Source organism: Oryza brachyantha, chromosome 6, assembly GCF_000231095.2.
Source record: "Oryza brachyantha chromosome 6, ObraRS2, whole genome shotgun sequence".
In the NCBI taxonomy this organism is placed as follows: Eukaryota; Viridiplantae; Streptophyta; class Magnoliopsida; order Poales; family Poaceae; genus Oryza; species Oryza brachyantha.
The window spans coordinates 2429128-2444736 of NC_023168.2; the positions used below are offsets into that span (position 1 = coordinate 2429128).

General features: G+C 39.6%; 1 protein-coding gene and 2 long non-coding RNA genes across 3 annotated transcripts; 1 reads left to right on the forward strand and 2 right to left on the reverse strand.

The window, feature by feature from the left end:
• Positions 1 to 3199: 3199 nt before the first annotated feature.
• On the reverse strand, positions 3200 to 5443 carry LOC107304420. The gene is made up of 3 exons (XR_001550512.2): positions 5024 to 5443; positions 4529 to 4644; positions 3200 to 3861 (listed from the first exon to the last, which is right to left on the reverse strand). It is a non-coding gene; the product is annotated as an uncharacterized LOC107304420 (long non-coding RNA).
• A 180-nt stretch (positions 5444 to 5623) lies between these two features.
• LOC102716043 (zinc finger CCCH domain-containing protein 40) lies at positions 5624 to 9299 on the forward strand. Its single transcript, XM_006655769.3, has 4 exons — positions 5624 to 5795; positions 6433 to 6702; positions 7178 to 7401; positions 8002 to 9299. Exons 1-4 carry the CDS (start codon positions 5691 to 5693, stop codon positions 8837 to 8839), a joined length of 1437 nt encoding a protein of 478 aa, XP_006655832.2. The 5' UTR covers positions 5624 to 5690; the 3' UTR covers positions 8840 to 9299.
• Positions 9300 to 14141: 4842 nt separating this feature from the next.
• LOC107304451 lies at positions 14142 to 15575 on the reverse strand. The gene is made up of 3 exons (XR_001550537.1): positions 15437 to 15575; positions 15122 to 15331; positions 14142 to 14225 (listed from the first exon to the last, which is right to left on the reverse strand). It is a non-coding gene; the product is annotated as an uncharacterized LOC107304451 (long non-coding RNA).
• Positions 15576 to 15609: the final 34 nt, after the last annotated feature.

Sequence of the window (15609 nt, forward strand, 5' to 3'; positions counted from 1 at the left end):
TTCAGCCACTTTCCAACCAAATTCGTTTCGGTTTTCCTAGGTTGCAACAACCATCTCCATACCCTTGGACAGAACCTACAAACAAATGAATCTATAGCCTTTCGAATCAATTCAAGTATCGATTCGCCTTCGGTTCAGTCATCTTTCAATATAATTCCTTTTGTTCTTCCACTGTATTTTAAAGTACTAAAACCCTATAGGCAATCATTTATTCACACCACGTTAAACACCAACCCAAAACCAGTTTATATCTTTCTCTTTTTTTTGAACCATTCCATATTTTACTTCACCTTCGGTTCAATTCATTTTTCCAAAAGAAAATAATCCTAAAAATTATCTATTCTCTAGTTCACTTGGTTCACTGATCCCTTGACCATGGAACCAAAATCCGAGACTCATTCTTAACTCTTGAATTATTCCAGATCCAATGGTATCGGTTTCGTCGTCATCGAAGACTCCAAACTCGTAACCCTAATTTTGATCCTAGGGTTTACTGTTCATTAATACCGGCGAAACCACTCGAAGTCAACTTGACCTTTGATTTGATATACCACTATTTGTTTAGCCACTCTGCTATACCGAATAATTATGTAGTCACATCCGGAGTTTATCCTAATATATCGGCAATGTTCAAAGCGTCGATTTCATATTATTTCTTTTGACCTGACCTTATTTAATTCGGAGATCCTTTTGGTTCCTATACGTAAAACCATACATAATTCAAACTATTGATTTAATTCAATAGTCTAGTAGCCTACCAACATTGTCTAACCCTTCCTTTGAATCGAGCCAACCATACTTGATCCATATAGTCTTTTTCGATACACATAATTTAATCTTAATGCGTATACAATTCAAATGGTCAATCTTTTTTCTAATCCAATTATCTCTGACCATTTACCAACCATGAACCTATTTATATTTCTTTATTTATACCAGCTTCCATGTTCATGATAATATGCTAGGTTAAAACCCAAGTCTGCTCGTTGTTTAACACATAAAATTATAACACATTATTTTGATATCTTCGACTTCTGGACTCTATCATACGCTGGTCTGACTCTAGATTATCACCATCTAGATATACAATGCTGATCTTAATCCTATATCGGTCCAAAAGCCTTCAAAATCCCTTTAGTCATATATTCGGCTATTATCTCTTATTGTTTATTTATAGTTTTTAGTTTTATGGTTTTGTTTATTGTTTGTTCTTGTGTGCGTGCGCTAGATCGTATAGAAGAGAAGTCTATCCTTGATCAACTTGAGAACCTAAATAGAGAACAACTGAGTTATTTTATGCATTATTTACTTGCAAAGTTATTTTGGCGTATTATTATTTTCAAATAATCTTGTTACATTAGTTATTGCCCTATATTTAATCTAATATTATTGCCAATACCATAAACCACCATATCATATTCCCTGATAACCTAGGTATAGGTTGCATACTTTAAATTAATATTGTAGTGGGTAATACCACCAAACCCCTACAAATACATTTGTTTTACCCATTGTCACATGATGGTACTATCAGGTTGTATAAAATGTTATTTTTGATATGAATCACTCGTTTGGAGTGATATGGAGATTAACTCTGGGTAAAAATGATGTTTTGAATTACTTTCTTATGCCATGTGAAATGATGTAATTGCGCCCATCCGTATGATCAAGATATTTGAACTTAACGTATACTGCTCTAGTGAATTGATGATCTGCAGTCTATCTGTATATATGGCAATACCGGCCTCAGGTGTGTACTGGCCACCGAGTGTTGTGAGAATTGTATGAGTGAGGGTGTTGCGTGTACCCAGGAAGTTGTGTATGCCCAAAAGAGGTCAGGAGGAGCTGATGTACCTCTGAGACGCTCAATAGTGGGTGGAAGTTGTGGCGGGTTGGAACACACCCCCTTTGCGTTTGAGACGGGGCCAACAGCCACAAAATCCTTTAACCCGCTAGGTGGATCTTAGATAAACTTGGGGCAGTATTACGTTATGTTATTTACAGCCTTGCAAACTGTGGATATCATGCGGGTAAAGCTGGGCAGACACTGCAGAGTCTTACAGTATTTGAATACGTCGTGCTCCCGGTTAATGGAGATACATCGTGGGTGATTCCTATTCTCATGGTATGAGTAGCTTCATTTTAAGAAAAACGTGGACTTGATAATGTTGAGAATAATGGTGAGTTAATATTACTACTGTTTTAAAACATCGTTTATACCTTTTTATGGATAAAATGTTTATGAAAGTAGGGCAAAACTATTTATGATATAGGATTGTTATCAAACCACCTTTAATGAACCCTGTTCCTTTGTACTCCTTACATGTACTATAATTGTTTATTTATGGTTATGTGGCTTGTTGGGTACTTTTGTACTAACTACTTGTATATAATGTGGTTCAGAAGAACATGTCTTCGTCAAGTTTGTTCGTGTTAGGGTCGCTTCCTTCGCTCGAGCTTGCATGTGGTGTTGTTAGGTCTTCTGCTTGCTTCTGGTTGGTCTTTTCAAAAAGCTAGGCCGACGTGTCATATTTTCGTTGCTAAGTAAGTATACTTCATTGAGCTTGTGCTTTTATACCTTTCTGTGCATAACTGCATCCTGGGCAGTTGTGGCTTGTGGGATTCTTGTTTATTTCAGGTGTACCCTCATAGACGGGTACCCGATACCCGTCCGGTATCCGACGGGTACAGGTATCAGATTTTACCCTCGGGCATGGGTAGGGAATTCTACCCATAGCCTTCAAGTTTGCGGGCGTGTAATTGCTATACCCGCACCAAACCCGGCCCGTTGTCATCCCTACACACCAAGTCTGCTAATTTTCTATCACACAGATTTAAAACACTCTTGGTTTGATATCTATATATATTTTTTTTAACAAATACATCATTTAGCAGTTTAAAAGTGTGTGCATAAAAACCAAGGAATAATCTGGCACAATGTGTCAATGCTTATGTGTGCACTTGTTAGTGCGAACTGAATCACATTAAGGCAAGATGGCCTCATGGAGCATGGGTTCTTCCTTCCCTGTCAAGAAAGGCACGAAGGGTTTTCCATAGACTCTCGAGTCTTGACTGAGGACGACTCGAAGAAACCACAAATTCCAGCTGGTACTATTTTATAGAACTCTTCAACTTTCTTCAATATCTGTAAAGATGATCTAAGGTGTGGTCATTGATTAAGATTCAGTTCTGTGTGGTCATTGTGATCATCAATTGTATGATCTTTTCCAACAACAAAAAAGTTCAGTGCCATTGTCTCTAGATACAAGTTACAGGTCTTGTACATTTATATTCATGTGTGTAAAGCATAACTCACAAAAGCAAAAATACAAATCTTGCAACAAGAGCACCGTGAGTGTGAGCGTATTCAAACAGTTACCAGATACACCTTGAATAACCCAAGCATATCTTGAGTTGAGTACAATATCTTACATTTACTCTTAGTATCAAGATTGAATGTTGAGCATAGAGTCTCAACCAATACACAGGAAACCAGGATCAACATCTTGTGCCCAGGACTGCAATCCACAGTTACATCTTTGCTGAAAGAAGCCCCTTCTCCCGGAGAAACTAGATAGCTCTTTTGAGAGTCATTGCCTTCTCGGAAAATAACATATAGGGAAGGCAGTTTGTCCGAGGTGGAGGTGTCCGTGTTTTACTTCAATAAGGATTCAAGCATATGAGGCTTCTCCTCCAACTGGAGAGCGGAATGTTCAGAGATTGGCAAACTGAAGCTATTTGGAAATGATCGGTAGGTCGTACATCCAGCAATGTGGTTCACCATTATCAACAAGCATTTTGCAGTCTTTACAAGTGATGCGGTCACTTTCTGGAAGTATATATGTGCATATTTGGCGCTGACTACATTGAACATAACAATAAGTGACATGACATAAAATCCCAGCCCCAACCATTGATAAGGTGTGCAGTGTTGATGAAACTGGGATAGCAATATAGCATGATCGTTGTGGAAATAAGAAGTTCAATGTTGTTTCTTTTCTTCCATTCAGATAGCTTAAAAGGAACACTAAAGAACTATGCATTCCATGCATGTATATGCATTTATGACGTTCTGTTGAAATCCATTTACCTTTTACGCTGTTCTGAAAACAAAACAGTTATCTATCCCTTTTTGCTGGTTTGGCTGGTTATAGATGCTGACTCTTGCAGTACTGCACTAATGGAGCTCACATGCCCATATTCTAACTCAGGACTAAGAGGTTCTAGAGAATATTCATTAAAATGGCCTCACTCCACATTTCTGTATTAGGATAAGGATTAGCCACAATTTTCCTAGTAGGGCGCCCAATTGATTTACACTACAGGATACCAATGTCCAAAAAACTTGCTAACAATAAGTCCTTTTTTGGAAATACTAACGATCAGTACTTAATTTCAGTTATTTTTAGTATTCAAACACATACTTGATCAGATTAAAATTTTCTTTTGCAATTCAGAAGCTCCCTTGGTTCACGCAAAATGCTAATGCTATGACAGAAGCTATAAAGTCATGGAACTGAAGCCATACCTTAACAGATATTGGGGATTGGGTGAAGTTCTCGCAATCAAACTTCTGAAATCATCTTGTGGAAAAAACTGAATTTTCTCCACAACCGTGCAAACAGCTCAGCCTCTAATCTTAACCTGCAAAAACATTTCATTTTAATAACAAAACTTCACAAAGAGACCGGAGGAAAGAACATTAACTAAGTATTTTGTACAGAAGGAATATAAGAACAGAGCATGTTAAAAAGCATAGATAAGTTATAAACAGGTTTGAACTGCTTCCCAATAAATTGGTCCAAAAGCAAAGGATAAAACATCGTTATTAATTATAAAGATAAAATGATGATACTGACAAACTGATAATGAACAGGATGAGTAGAGCTGACTTAATGCTGATAACTGCAAGTGGATGATCCAGTAACTGTTATCTAATTACAAATCCAATTTAACCACACTGTAATTTGGGTTGAGAGCACACAATCTGAATTGCATGAACACAATTAAGACACAGGTTTACCTGCTCTCAGCATGGAATGTCAACTAACATGTACTCCCTGATCTCATTGATGCTGACAATCGAACTGTTACAGCATATACTACATTTTCTTTTAGGACCATTTGCACCTTCGGCTCGGAAGTCGGGGAGAAGGAGGTGGCGGCTGTACCGACAGATCACACCGGCCGGCGTGAAACCATTCCCACACGGCGTACCAGGTTGGCACCGCCGCCGCCGCCGCCGCAGCCTGCTCCTGTCCCCGCCACCACGTCGCCCTCTCCCGCACGCGAAGAAGGAGCCCTAGGACTGGCCCTGATCTGCGACTCTGCGCAGCCCATCGATCTCTTCCCTCTCCGGCCGTAGACTCGCCACCTCCCCGCCGTCGCCTCCATCCTCCTCCCGCCGCCGGCGAAGGCAGAGCGGCGAGCGGAACCAACTCAACGAAGCGAAAGCTCACGTCGTCACGCGTGGCCCGGACCGGCCCAATAAGACCCACTTAAAGAGGGAGACGAACCAGGCCCAATAAGGCCCACTTAGAGAGGGAGGCGGACTAGGCCCAGTAAAGCCCACTTAAGAGGGAGGTAATCAGGTAAGCCGAATCAGATCGGATAGTAGCGCGTCGTTTATTCGAGCCAAGTCTCGTCTCTCTCTCTCTTCTCTTGGCGGCGGCGGCGACGACGCGGCGGAGATGGCTCACCGGCTGCTGCGAGACGCGCAGGCGGACGGGTGGGAGCGGTCGGACTTCCCCATCATCTGCGAGTCCTGCCTCGGCGACAACCCCTACGTCCGCATGGTACGGCATCTTTGTCCCAAACCCTAATCCGATCTGATTGGTTCGTGCTGTTGGTGGTTCATGTGGCGACTTCGGCGCAGTGATTTGAACGGGTTGGTGCAATTGCTGCTGGGTAGATCGGGGTTAAAAAGTTAGGCGTCTGTTTCTGTGGGGGGCTGCGGCGCCGTGATTTGAACCTCTTGGTGCGATTGTTTCTGGGTGAATCGGGGTCAAAAGTTAGGCGTCGAGAAACATTGTGGTATGTGTGTTTTGTTTGTTCTGCCTTAGCAACGCCGGTAGGCCGAAAAAATTGCTGCTCCAGGGTGGGCGTTTCATGTCAAAATGGTGTTTGTTTCACCAATTACAGTATTATGATTATAGTATTTTATTCAAGCAGGATAACCTAGACAACAAAACGGGAATAAATTGGTAGGCAGAAGGCAAGGCATTATGCAGGGATCCAATACTAAGCAATTAGATGTGTATGAGATTTACTTATCAAATTATTTTTGCTTCTGATCTTGATGTGGACACAATATTTACTGGTTTTCTTGTTTGTCTACTTATTACTTATCAAATTATCCTTGTTGGCACATTTAGTTGCTTCTGATCTTGATGTGGACACAAGATTTAATGGTTATCTTGTTTGTCTTGGCAGTTAAGAGCAGAGTATGATAAAGAGTGCAAAATATGCGCACGTCCTTTTACTGTCTTCCGTTGGCGACCTGGCCGGGATGCAAGGTACAAGAAAACAGAGATCTGTCAGACATGTTGCAAACTGAAAAATGTCTGCCAGGTCTGCCTGCTAGATCTTGAATATGGTCTACCAGTTCAGGTTAGGGATACAGCACTCTCTATTAATTCAAATGATGCAATCCCAAGGAGCGACGTGAACCGTGAGTACTTTGCAGAAGAGCATGATCGCAAGGTATGTCTCCTTTACATAACCTTACATAACTTAGTGTTTGTCTAATTGTATTTGTAAACCAACTTTCACAATGCTCAACTCAAATTGTTTATATCCATATAACTGTTCTTTTCATTTTTCTTTACTTCAAATAGTTATGTCCGTTGTGCTCTTTCCATTTTTTACTGCTTAGTTTTATTCTAGGAGTAGCATAACACTGTAAGGTCTTTATGGCTACCATAATGTAGTAATAACCCATCCCAAACTATAAGGAGTTTTGGCTATGCATTTGTATTGCCTTATATATATATAGCGTACACACTTTAAGTGTAATGACCTCAAATAACACAAATTATCCTTTTTTAACTACTCTCGTTCCGTGGAGTACCTACACATCCTTTCTTCTTGTGTCATTCATAATCAAATTATTATTCTTCATGCCTCTAAATGTATGGATTTTTGTTACTAATGGTAGGCACTCTTTATCAAAATGTAGGCCATAGCTGGAATAGATTATGATTCTTCCTATGGGAAGGCACGTCCCAACGACACTATTCTGAAGCTTCAGAGGACAGCACCATATTACAAGAGGAATCGAGCTCATGTCTGCAGTTTCTATGTGCGTGGTGAATGTACAAGAGGTGCTGAATGCCCTTATCGACATGAGATGCCTGAAACCGGGGAGTTATCTCAGCAGAATATCAAAGACCGTTACTATGGGTATGTTTATGGTGATTGTGCATACAAATTTTTGAACTGTGTGTTTGTTTTAGTTTTCTACAGATATTACTGTTTTTTTATTTATCATTAAGATGCAACAATTAATGATCATTATACTCCAAAGATGCTTATAAATCATTTTCTTATATCTGTTAGACCTGCTATCTCTGATTATTTTTTATATTGATATTTTAAATCCCTGTGTAGTGTCAGGATGCAAACCAGCATCTACAGGCATAATTGTAACTCTGGATATGACTTACATAACCAATGTCTATGGATGGATGAACAATGAAGTAAAGAAATGTCGGTATATTCCAATCAAGTTTTGTCACCATTCTATCCAAACATGGATGGAAATTGGGCATTATGTTGTTTAGTAGAAAATGGTACTGTAGCCTAATTGAAGTTTTGTTAGTTGCCTGTCAAACACTGATGATTCATAAATCATATTCATGAGATGCACCAGCGTTCCCTATTACAAGCTGTAGGGTGTTTATCTTCAACTCTTCATTGTACTCATTTGGTTCATATTGCATTTGCCCCTCTTTATATATTACTTCTGTATTCTCTGACACATCCTTTTTTTACTCTTTGCAGAGTTAATGATCCAGTTGCTTTGAAACTTTTGGGTAAGGCTGGTGAGATGCCATCATTAACACCTCCAGATGATGAGAGTATAAGGACACTTTACATTGGTGGCCTTAATAATCGTATCACTGAGCAGGATTTGAGGGACCAGTTTTACGCACATGGTGAGATTGAGTCTATAAGGATGGTTCTGCAACGTGCTTGTGCATTTGTGACATACACTACAAGAGAAGGTGCTGAGAAAGCTGCAGAGGAGCTTGCCAACAAGTTAGTCATTAAGGGTGTGCGCCTGAAGCTCATGTGGGGCAAGCCCCAAGCACCAAAGCCAGAGGAGGATGAAGCTACAAGGCAAGGGCATGTTGCACATGGAGGAATGCTCCCTAGGGCTGTTATATCTCAGCAGCAGAGTGGTGAGCAGCCTCAACCTCCTGGAACAGAGGGACAACAGCAAGCACCATCAGGATCATACTACTTCAACATTCCAGCACCGCCAGCAGCAGAGCGAACACTTTACCCTTCAATGGATCCTCAGAGGATGGGTGCCTTGGTCAAGTCACAGGATGGCGATGGTAAACCTGGTCCACAGCAGGCTGGGCAAGCTCAAGCTTCAAGCAGCTCAGGGCAGAGTTATCCTGTGCCACCACCATATTACCATGGCCAGTACCCTCCTTACTATCCACCATATGGTGGTTACATGCCCCCACCTCGCATGCCATACGCACAGCTACCACAGTATCCGCCTTATCAGCCAATGCTAGCACCACCAGCACAGTCGCAAGCTAGCTCATCATCGCAACAACCAGCACCAGCAATGCCGCAGCAGACTCAAGGCCCTCCTCAGCAATAGACAACCCAGAACTGAAGGTCGTAATCTTACTAGAGTAGATGCCCTGCCAGTGTGCTCACCATAACCAGATGCTATGTTATGTTAATGCATCTGTAAAGCTTGGAATAAGTGAGGATGTTTATGGATGTTTCGAACAATTATTCTCGAAGATGACCGACGTTTTAGTTCTTCCAGCAAGGGCAACAGACGCTGTCTTTGAATTTGATGTTCAATTTATTGGAAGCAGCAGAAGTAGGAGAGGAAGAGGATGGACTAATTTAGTCGCTTTTTAGACGGCGGCATGTGTGTGGTGGGCGTGTGTGGTGGGTGTCAGCGGAGCGGAGGACGGTGGGGCAGAATATCACTTTTGATTGTATGAACACTAGTAGTATTAAAATCCCGTGCGTTTTTTTATATTGTGATAGATATATTGGAATGGTTGCAATAGATATATTGGAATGGAACCTGTTGTTGTGTGTGAGATTGCATGTAACATGCTAACCCTCACCCTCGTTGATTACCCAGCTGCTTTTGTATGTTGTGATCTGCGAACGGACGGAGGGATATATCGAGGTCTGAAAGTCCGCGGGCTCCACGGGGCGAACGCGAGGTTAGTCACATGTATAAATATCTGATCAATCCGTTACATGCTCCCCGGTAGCAAATCCTTCTCCATTTGCATGTCGATCCCAATCAATCCGTCCTCGTAACCTCCGTTGAATTCCTACTACTTCTCCCTACGTTTTCTTTTAGCCATTACTATTTTAACTTTAATCGTTTATAATCTTTTCATTTACTTATCATTTTGACCATTATTATTTTAACTCCAATCATTTATAATTTTTTAAATGATTAGTAAAAGTTATATATTTGTACATTTGTACATCACATGTTACTAATATAATATATTTTTACACATACATAATATTTTTCTAGAAAATATGAACGGTCAAAGTTAACAAATACTAACCAATGACAATTATCTGCAACCAAATGGTATTGTTGTCACGGTTATTTCCTCCGTTCTGAATATTTTGACACTTCTATGTCTAGATTTATTAGCATCCATATAATTTTTGTAGGGACCAAAAAATGGAGATAATACATCGCAAGCCATACTTTATTTAATTTCTATACGTCAATGCATTGGCTGCTATTGATGGGCAAACAACCTGTCGGCCCTGCCCATTTGCTGCACTAATGGGCCAGACACGGCCCAATAAGACTCTGGTTGTGTTGCGCCAGCATGAAAGCCCATCATGCTTCTCTTTGGAAAGTCTATTTTGTCACCCTCATCTCTTGGCATGTCTCTATACGGCTAGAATAAATCTATTTTGCATCTCTCATCTCTTTAGGCCATGCCTTATATATTAGACCAAGTTTATTTTGGCTCCCTCATCTATTTTGCCTCCTGATATTTGGATCGTGCCGTGTCAGGCCGATCCACCGTGTTGAGGCATAGGCCAAATCACGGCCTAACGGTCAGGCCATGCCAGCATGGGCCCGACACCAGTCGGGCCTTGGCCTTTTGGTCAACTATATTATCTGCCCTCAATCTATTTTTTTATATTAATATAAACATAAGGAGTTATAATTTTTTTATGGCCACACCAACAAATGTATACAAGATTTACTCAATCTATTTTTCGTTAGATATGCATATCCAATTATCTAGGACGATCTGAAATAAATCTCTCTTGCAATCCTACAATCCTACATAGGACACACCCCCTGACTCCACCAAAATCGTCCCTAACTCCACCAAAATCACGACGCTCTCCCGGACGCCAGCAAGCCGCCCAGTGCCCTCCAGCACCGCCTGGCGCAAGCCGCCACCACGCCTGCGCCCACTCTCTCGGGTGGCCCCGGTACCGCCGCCTGCCCCCAACCTCCGACTGGCCGGCGCCCACCTTCGGCGCCCCATCGCAGGCCGCCGCCGTCGTTCCCGGCCGCCGCCCACCTCTGGCGCCCTAACGCAAGCTGCCGCTCCCGTGCCCGCGCCCACTCTCCCGACCGGCATCAGCAAAAAAAATTCTTTGCTTTGGTTGGATCTCTTCTCCCTTCCACTTTATTATTTGATTTTTGTCTTAAACAATTAGCAGAAAGTTCTTACTTGATTGTGGATTTGTTTTATTTCTTTTACCAAGGAGGTGTTTAAGTGAATGCTCAGTCGTTAGTCCAACACTCCAACTTCTGTTCCAAGTTGTTTTACTCATGAAATTGATTTTTTAGTTGCAATGTGGTGTTGTTAGACCATTTTACTCTGTGATTAGTTGCAGTGCAACAAACTAATTTGGATCTTGCAGTTGTGTCGTGATCCAGTTCTGGCACATCGTCTCGGGTGGCGGTACGGTTCCATCGCTAATGATCGAAATCATATATCATTGAGTTGGTTCAATCTTTGCCACCATTCCAAATTTCCAATTCATTTCTTTTGTTCGTGCAATTTGGATGTGACTCCAATGATTAACTGCTGAAATTCTTCTATTGTTTGGGCATACTCTATTTTGCTCGGTGGGTGTTTGACTAAATGCCACTGAAACAATCTAGAGCCGGTCTCAGCATGCATCTGTGTAGTCACATCCTTTAGTTTGATATTTTGATTGTCTAATAGGTTTTGATTACTTATCACTTATTTTACTTTAATTACTTTCCTAAAGCCATTTACGATTGTTAAAATACAATAAGCTTTGTTCTTAACTGAAGATATTGATTTTTCTTGTGCTATTTTGTTATTTTCTATCTGTCCAGATGCATCTTTGGTGCATTTTCAGTATGCCTATGTTTTTCTATTCTAATACAAGTTATACTTGATATACTTTTTCCGCTACATTTTTGTATTAATTAAGGAGCATTATTTATGAAAATATGAAAAAACGATATTTTTAATCCATGCTAACCGTAGGTTTTCAATAACTTGATTAGTACTGACAGATGAAAAGTTGTAAGTTTCTATTTCTTCTCACAGAGATCTATTGATTTTGTCTTGATAGTACAACAACAAAATAAAAAAATGATTATGCAGAAGAGCTAACGAGGCAGTTACAACCGAAAGTGGGTAGGCAAATGGAGAGTTTATTTGGTACCTTGGTATGAACAAATCATAATTGTTTCATAATGCATTAGTGACGTATGTATATATTTATTTCATGTAATACTACATTATATAGAGCAGGCTCATGGACCTAGAATGTTTAAGGATAAATATTGTGGAATGTGCATTGCACCTGCACGAGTACTAATATCCTCAAAAACCCCAGTCCCAAAACCAAAACACCGGTTGAGCTATTTCTGATTTTCTCCCATTCTCATTGCTAACCCACCTAATAATGTGGTGCTATGAGATCAAGAATGTTGAACCTTTGTTAAGATAGATTTTATAAAGAACTTAGGTCATGTTTTGTTTTCTAAAAACATCACATCGAATTTTTTGACACCTACATAAAAATATCATGTATTGGTTGTATGCAACAAATATAAGACAAAAAAATAGTGTATTAAATGTTGTACAGACAAGCAAATAGGTTATCCATTATACAACTTGTCTGTTTAGTTGTCTGTGTATATAAAATGAACAACAATTATCTATATTGTTGTACATGCCCTAATGCTGTTGCCGATGACGGGACCGAGGAAGAAGATCCCGATGATCATCAATGAGATAGTTAGGGATTGTAATTGATCCGGATTCATGCTCCATTCATAAACTAACTTGGTTCTTTTTCTAATAAGTAGGGTTTTTTTTACCAGGTATTTATACCCAATCAGATATATACAACTATTTTAAATTGAAAACTTAGCTTCTCAAACAACCCAATCTTAAAACCTTGGGATTTATTGTAACCACTAGACTACATATTCACTTCTGCATATATTTCTAAGACAAGCACATTCCTTAATTTTAGTAGGCTAAAAAGTTAAACCCATTAATATGTCTTGAATCTGTGTTGTTGTGTGTATATCTATCATCGAGCTAGATGCACTAAAAGCAACAAGTAGCTCATGTGTACCGCTATGGAGTATATCAGCATGGTCAATAGTTCAGCACCTCATTTTCGGGCTTATGCATGCTTATCACCCCATTGTCAAAGTTCGTACCACCTTAACCAAAGTACGTATATATATCGGGCTTATGCTTATCACTGTTAGCTAATTTTGCCACCACCGATTAGCTCCTCATTTTCTAGACGATCGATAGAAATTCATTCTGATCTTTATTACAATAGTTTTCAGTTTGAACAACTAGAACACCAATCTAAAGGTAGGTAGAGATAACATGACCTAGCTTATTGCTAAACCCCCGTCGATTGTGCACAAAAATGTGCATAGTGTTTTTTATTGCATGTAATACTTGTCATATATATCCTCCGATTGGTGTGCCTGTCGTCGGATCTTGCGCACATCACCATCGACAATTAATGACATCTAGATGAAGCAGATTGATATCGCCAGAGAGTAAATGAAATGTAATCGTTAATCGTAGAGTTTGCCATCACCATACCGATGATGATATTTTTTTAGTTTCATTAAATCCACGATAAAATATATTTCTACGGTATGTTTAACAAGCTTGGTAAAAAATTTTGACATACCACAAAGCTAAACTAACCTATAAAATGAAACAAAGGGAATGCTTTATTTGTAGTAGTAACCTACATGTGCACTTTCTCAAAATAAGGACAGTACAACACAATACAGTTGTCCTTTATTCATATATAATAATCATACAGACAACGTACATATATATACAGTGATAATATACAATACAAATAAAGCTACTCCCTCCATCTTTTTATTTGACACATTTAACTTTTAGATCTACATTTAACTAATCGTCTTATTCAAAAAATTTGTATATGTTTTAATTATTTTATTGTGATTTGATTTATTACTGAATTAAGGAACTTTAAACATGGCTTATAGTTTTACATATTTGAATATAAATTTTAAATAAGACGAACGATTAAATGTACATCTAAAAATTAACGGCGTCAAATAAAAAAGTAGGGAGTATATGACACAGTAACAGAGGCATAACATATAACAGAAACTAGGCACCAGTAAGGGTACGTAAACCTCGGCCAAGCACACACACCCATGCACACTATATGGTTATATATGTACCCTTTGGAGGGCAATTGGTGTTGATACATCCAAGGACATATTCAAACGTAGACGACGGTATGATCATATCATATGTGGACATAAACACCAACAGATAGTCCAGTAGTGCACCGGCTCGTCCAAAGAAACCAACGACGCTGCCGCTCTGCAGTGGGACGCTAAAAGTCCCGCCTCCTTGTCCGAAATTATAAGCGGTGACATTGGTGACAATCGTAAGGTTTGTCACGACATTGGTGAAAGTTCCGGAGATTTCCTTCACGAATTCCTGAGACCCAAGTGTAATCTACGACGTATATATGGAAACATTATTATTAATTATTCATAGCTATTATGCTAAAATTTCCATCGGTAAATGGACTATGAATAATTAACATAATATTAATGGGCAGCAACCATATATAAATATAGTATGTGTGAATAAGAATACTAATGGGCATCGATCAATCATAACATGTTTAATTGTGCTACCTACTGGCAAAGTGTTGTTTAAGGTCAATATAATCTTTTATATACATGCACCCTAGCTAGGGGTTTTTTTTTTCCAACTGTGCAAATTAACTGGTGCTCCGTCCAAAACCTTCATTTTTTTGTCGGTCAAAGATAAAGTCAATTGTCCATATCCATGGTGAAAAAATGGAGTCTTCTTGAGTAATTTAAGAAAACCTCATATTTTATTGTTAAAATTACAGAAAACCTCATATACGATAACTTGTGGCACGTAACACTGGGTATTATAGTTCTAAGATTTCATAAAGCCCAACCCATATGCATAGAAACATAAAGTTTTTATTTAGTATAGGTGGTCAATCTAACTTTTTGTATTTTGAAATTTATTGTATTTGATAGGATAAATTTACACGAGATTTAAATAAAGTGGGGTTGTATGAAACCCTTTAACCATAAACCTATGGTTACGTGTCACAAGTGATAATACCCGTATTTTTATACAATTTTGATTATAAAACACATGGTTTACTGAAATTTAATATGGAGTCATGGAGGTGGTAGGAACCAAAAATAAAAATATATTCTCTCCATTCCATATTATATGATTTTCTAGGCTCTAGCCTTATCTATGTTTGTTTATGTGCTAATGAATCTGAATACATATATATTCATATATGGATGAATCTACACAAACTTAAAAAAATATTCTAATATGTAATGAAGGGAGTATACCGTAGCTGGGATTTCCGCCACCAGCCCGCCGCCACCCAAGGACCTGCAAGATGGTCCTTCCCGTCTGTGCCATTGTATGTAAAGGCTACAGCATCAATGGCTGCCCCGCTACGGATCGTAATGCTTTTCAAGCTCCTTGGGGGCACAGACATGTCTACACGACCTCCTCCGGTTCCACCCCCATGGTCCGATCTTAACAAGTTGTGTGCTCTGCAAAACACACGTACCAATGATTATCAGAACATAAATTTAATTGAAAAATCTCATGTACAGGCAAATCTCAACAATGCAATTGAAACATATGAATGCCACTACTGGGAAAATCATTATCGCAAGCGGCCCAAAAAGATCTTCGTAGGCGGGGAGGTCGTCTGCCTATACGCAAACGACTGCGAAGGTATTCGATCTTCACAGGCGGGGAGGCCGCCTGCCTTTACGCAAACGACTGCGAAGGTATTCGATCTTCACGGCCGCCCGCCTACAAAGAT

Coding starts and splice junctions, on each gene's coding strand:
- LOC102716043 (XM_006655769.3), top strand. CDS start 5,691: ATGGCTCACCGGCTGCTGCGAGACGCGCAGGCGGACGGGTGGGAGCGG. Junction 5,796..6,432: donor ACAACCCCTACGTCCGCATG/GTACGGCATCTT, acceptor TTGTCTTGGCAG/TTAAGAGCAGAGTATGATAA. Junction 6,703..7,177: donor CAGAAGAGCATGATCGCAAG/GTATGTCTCCTT, acceptor ATCAAAATGTAG/GCCATAGCTGGAATAGATTA.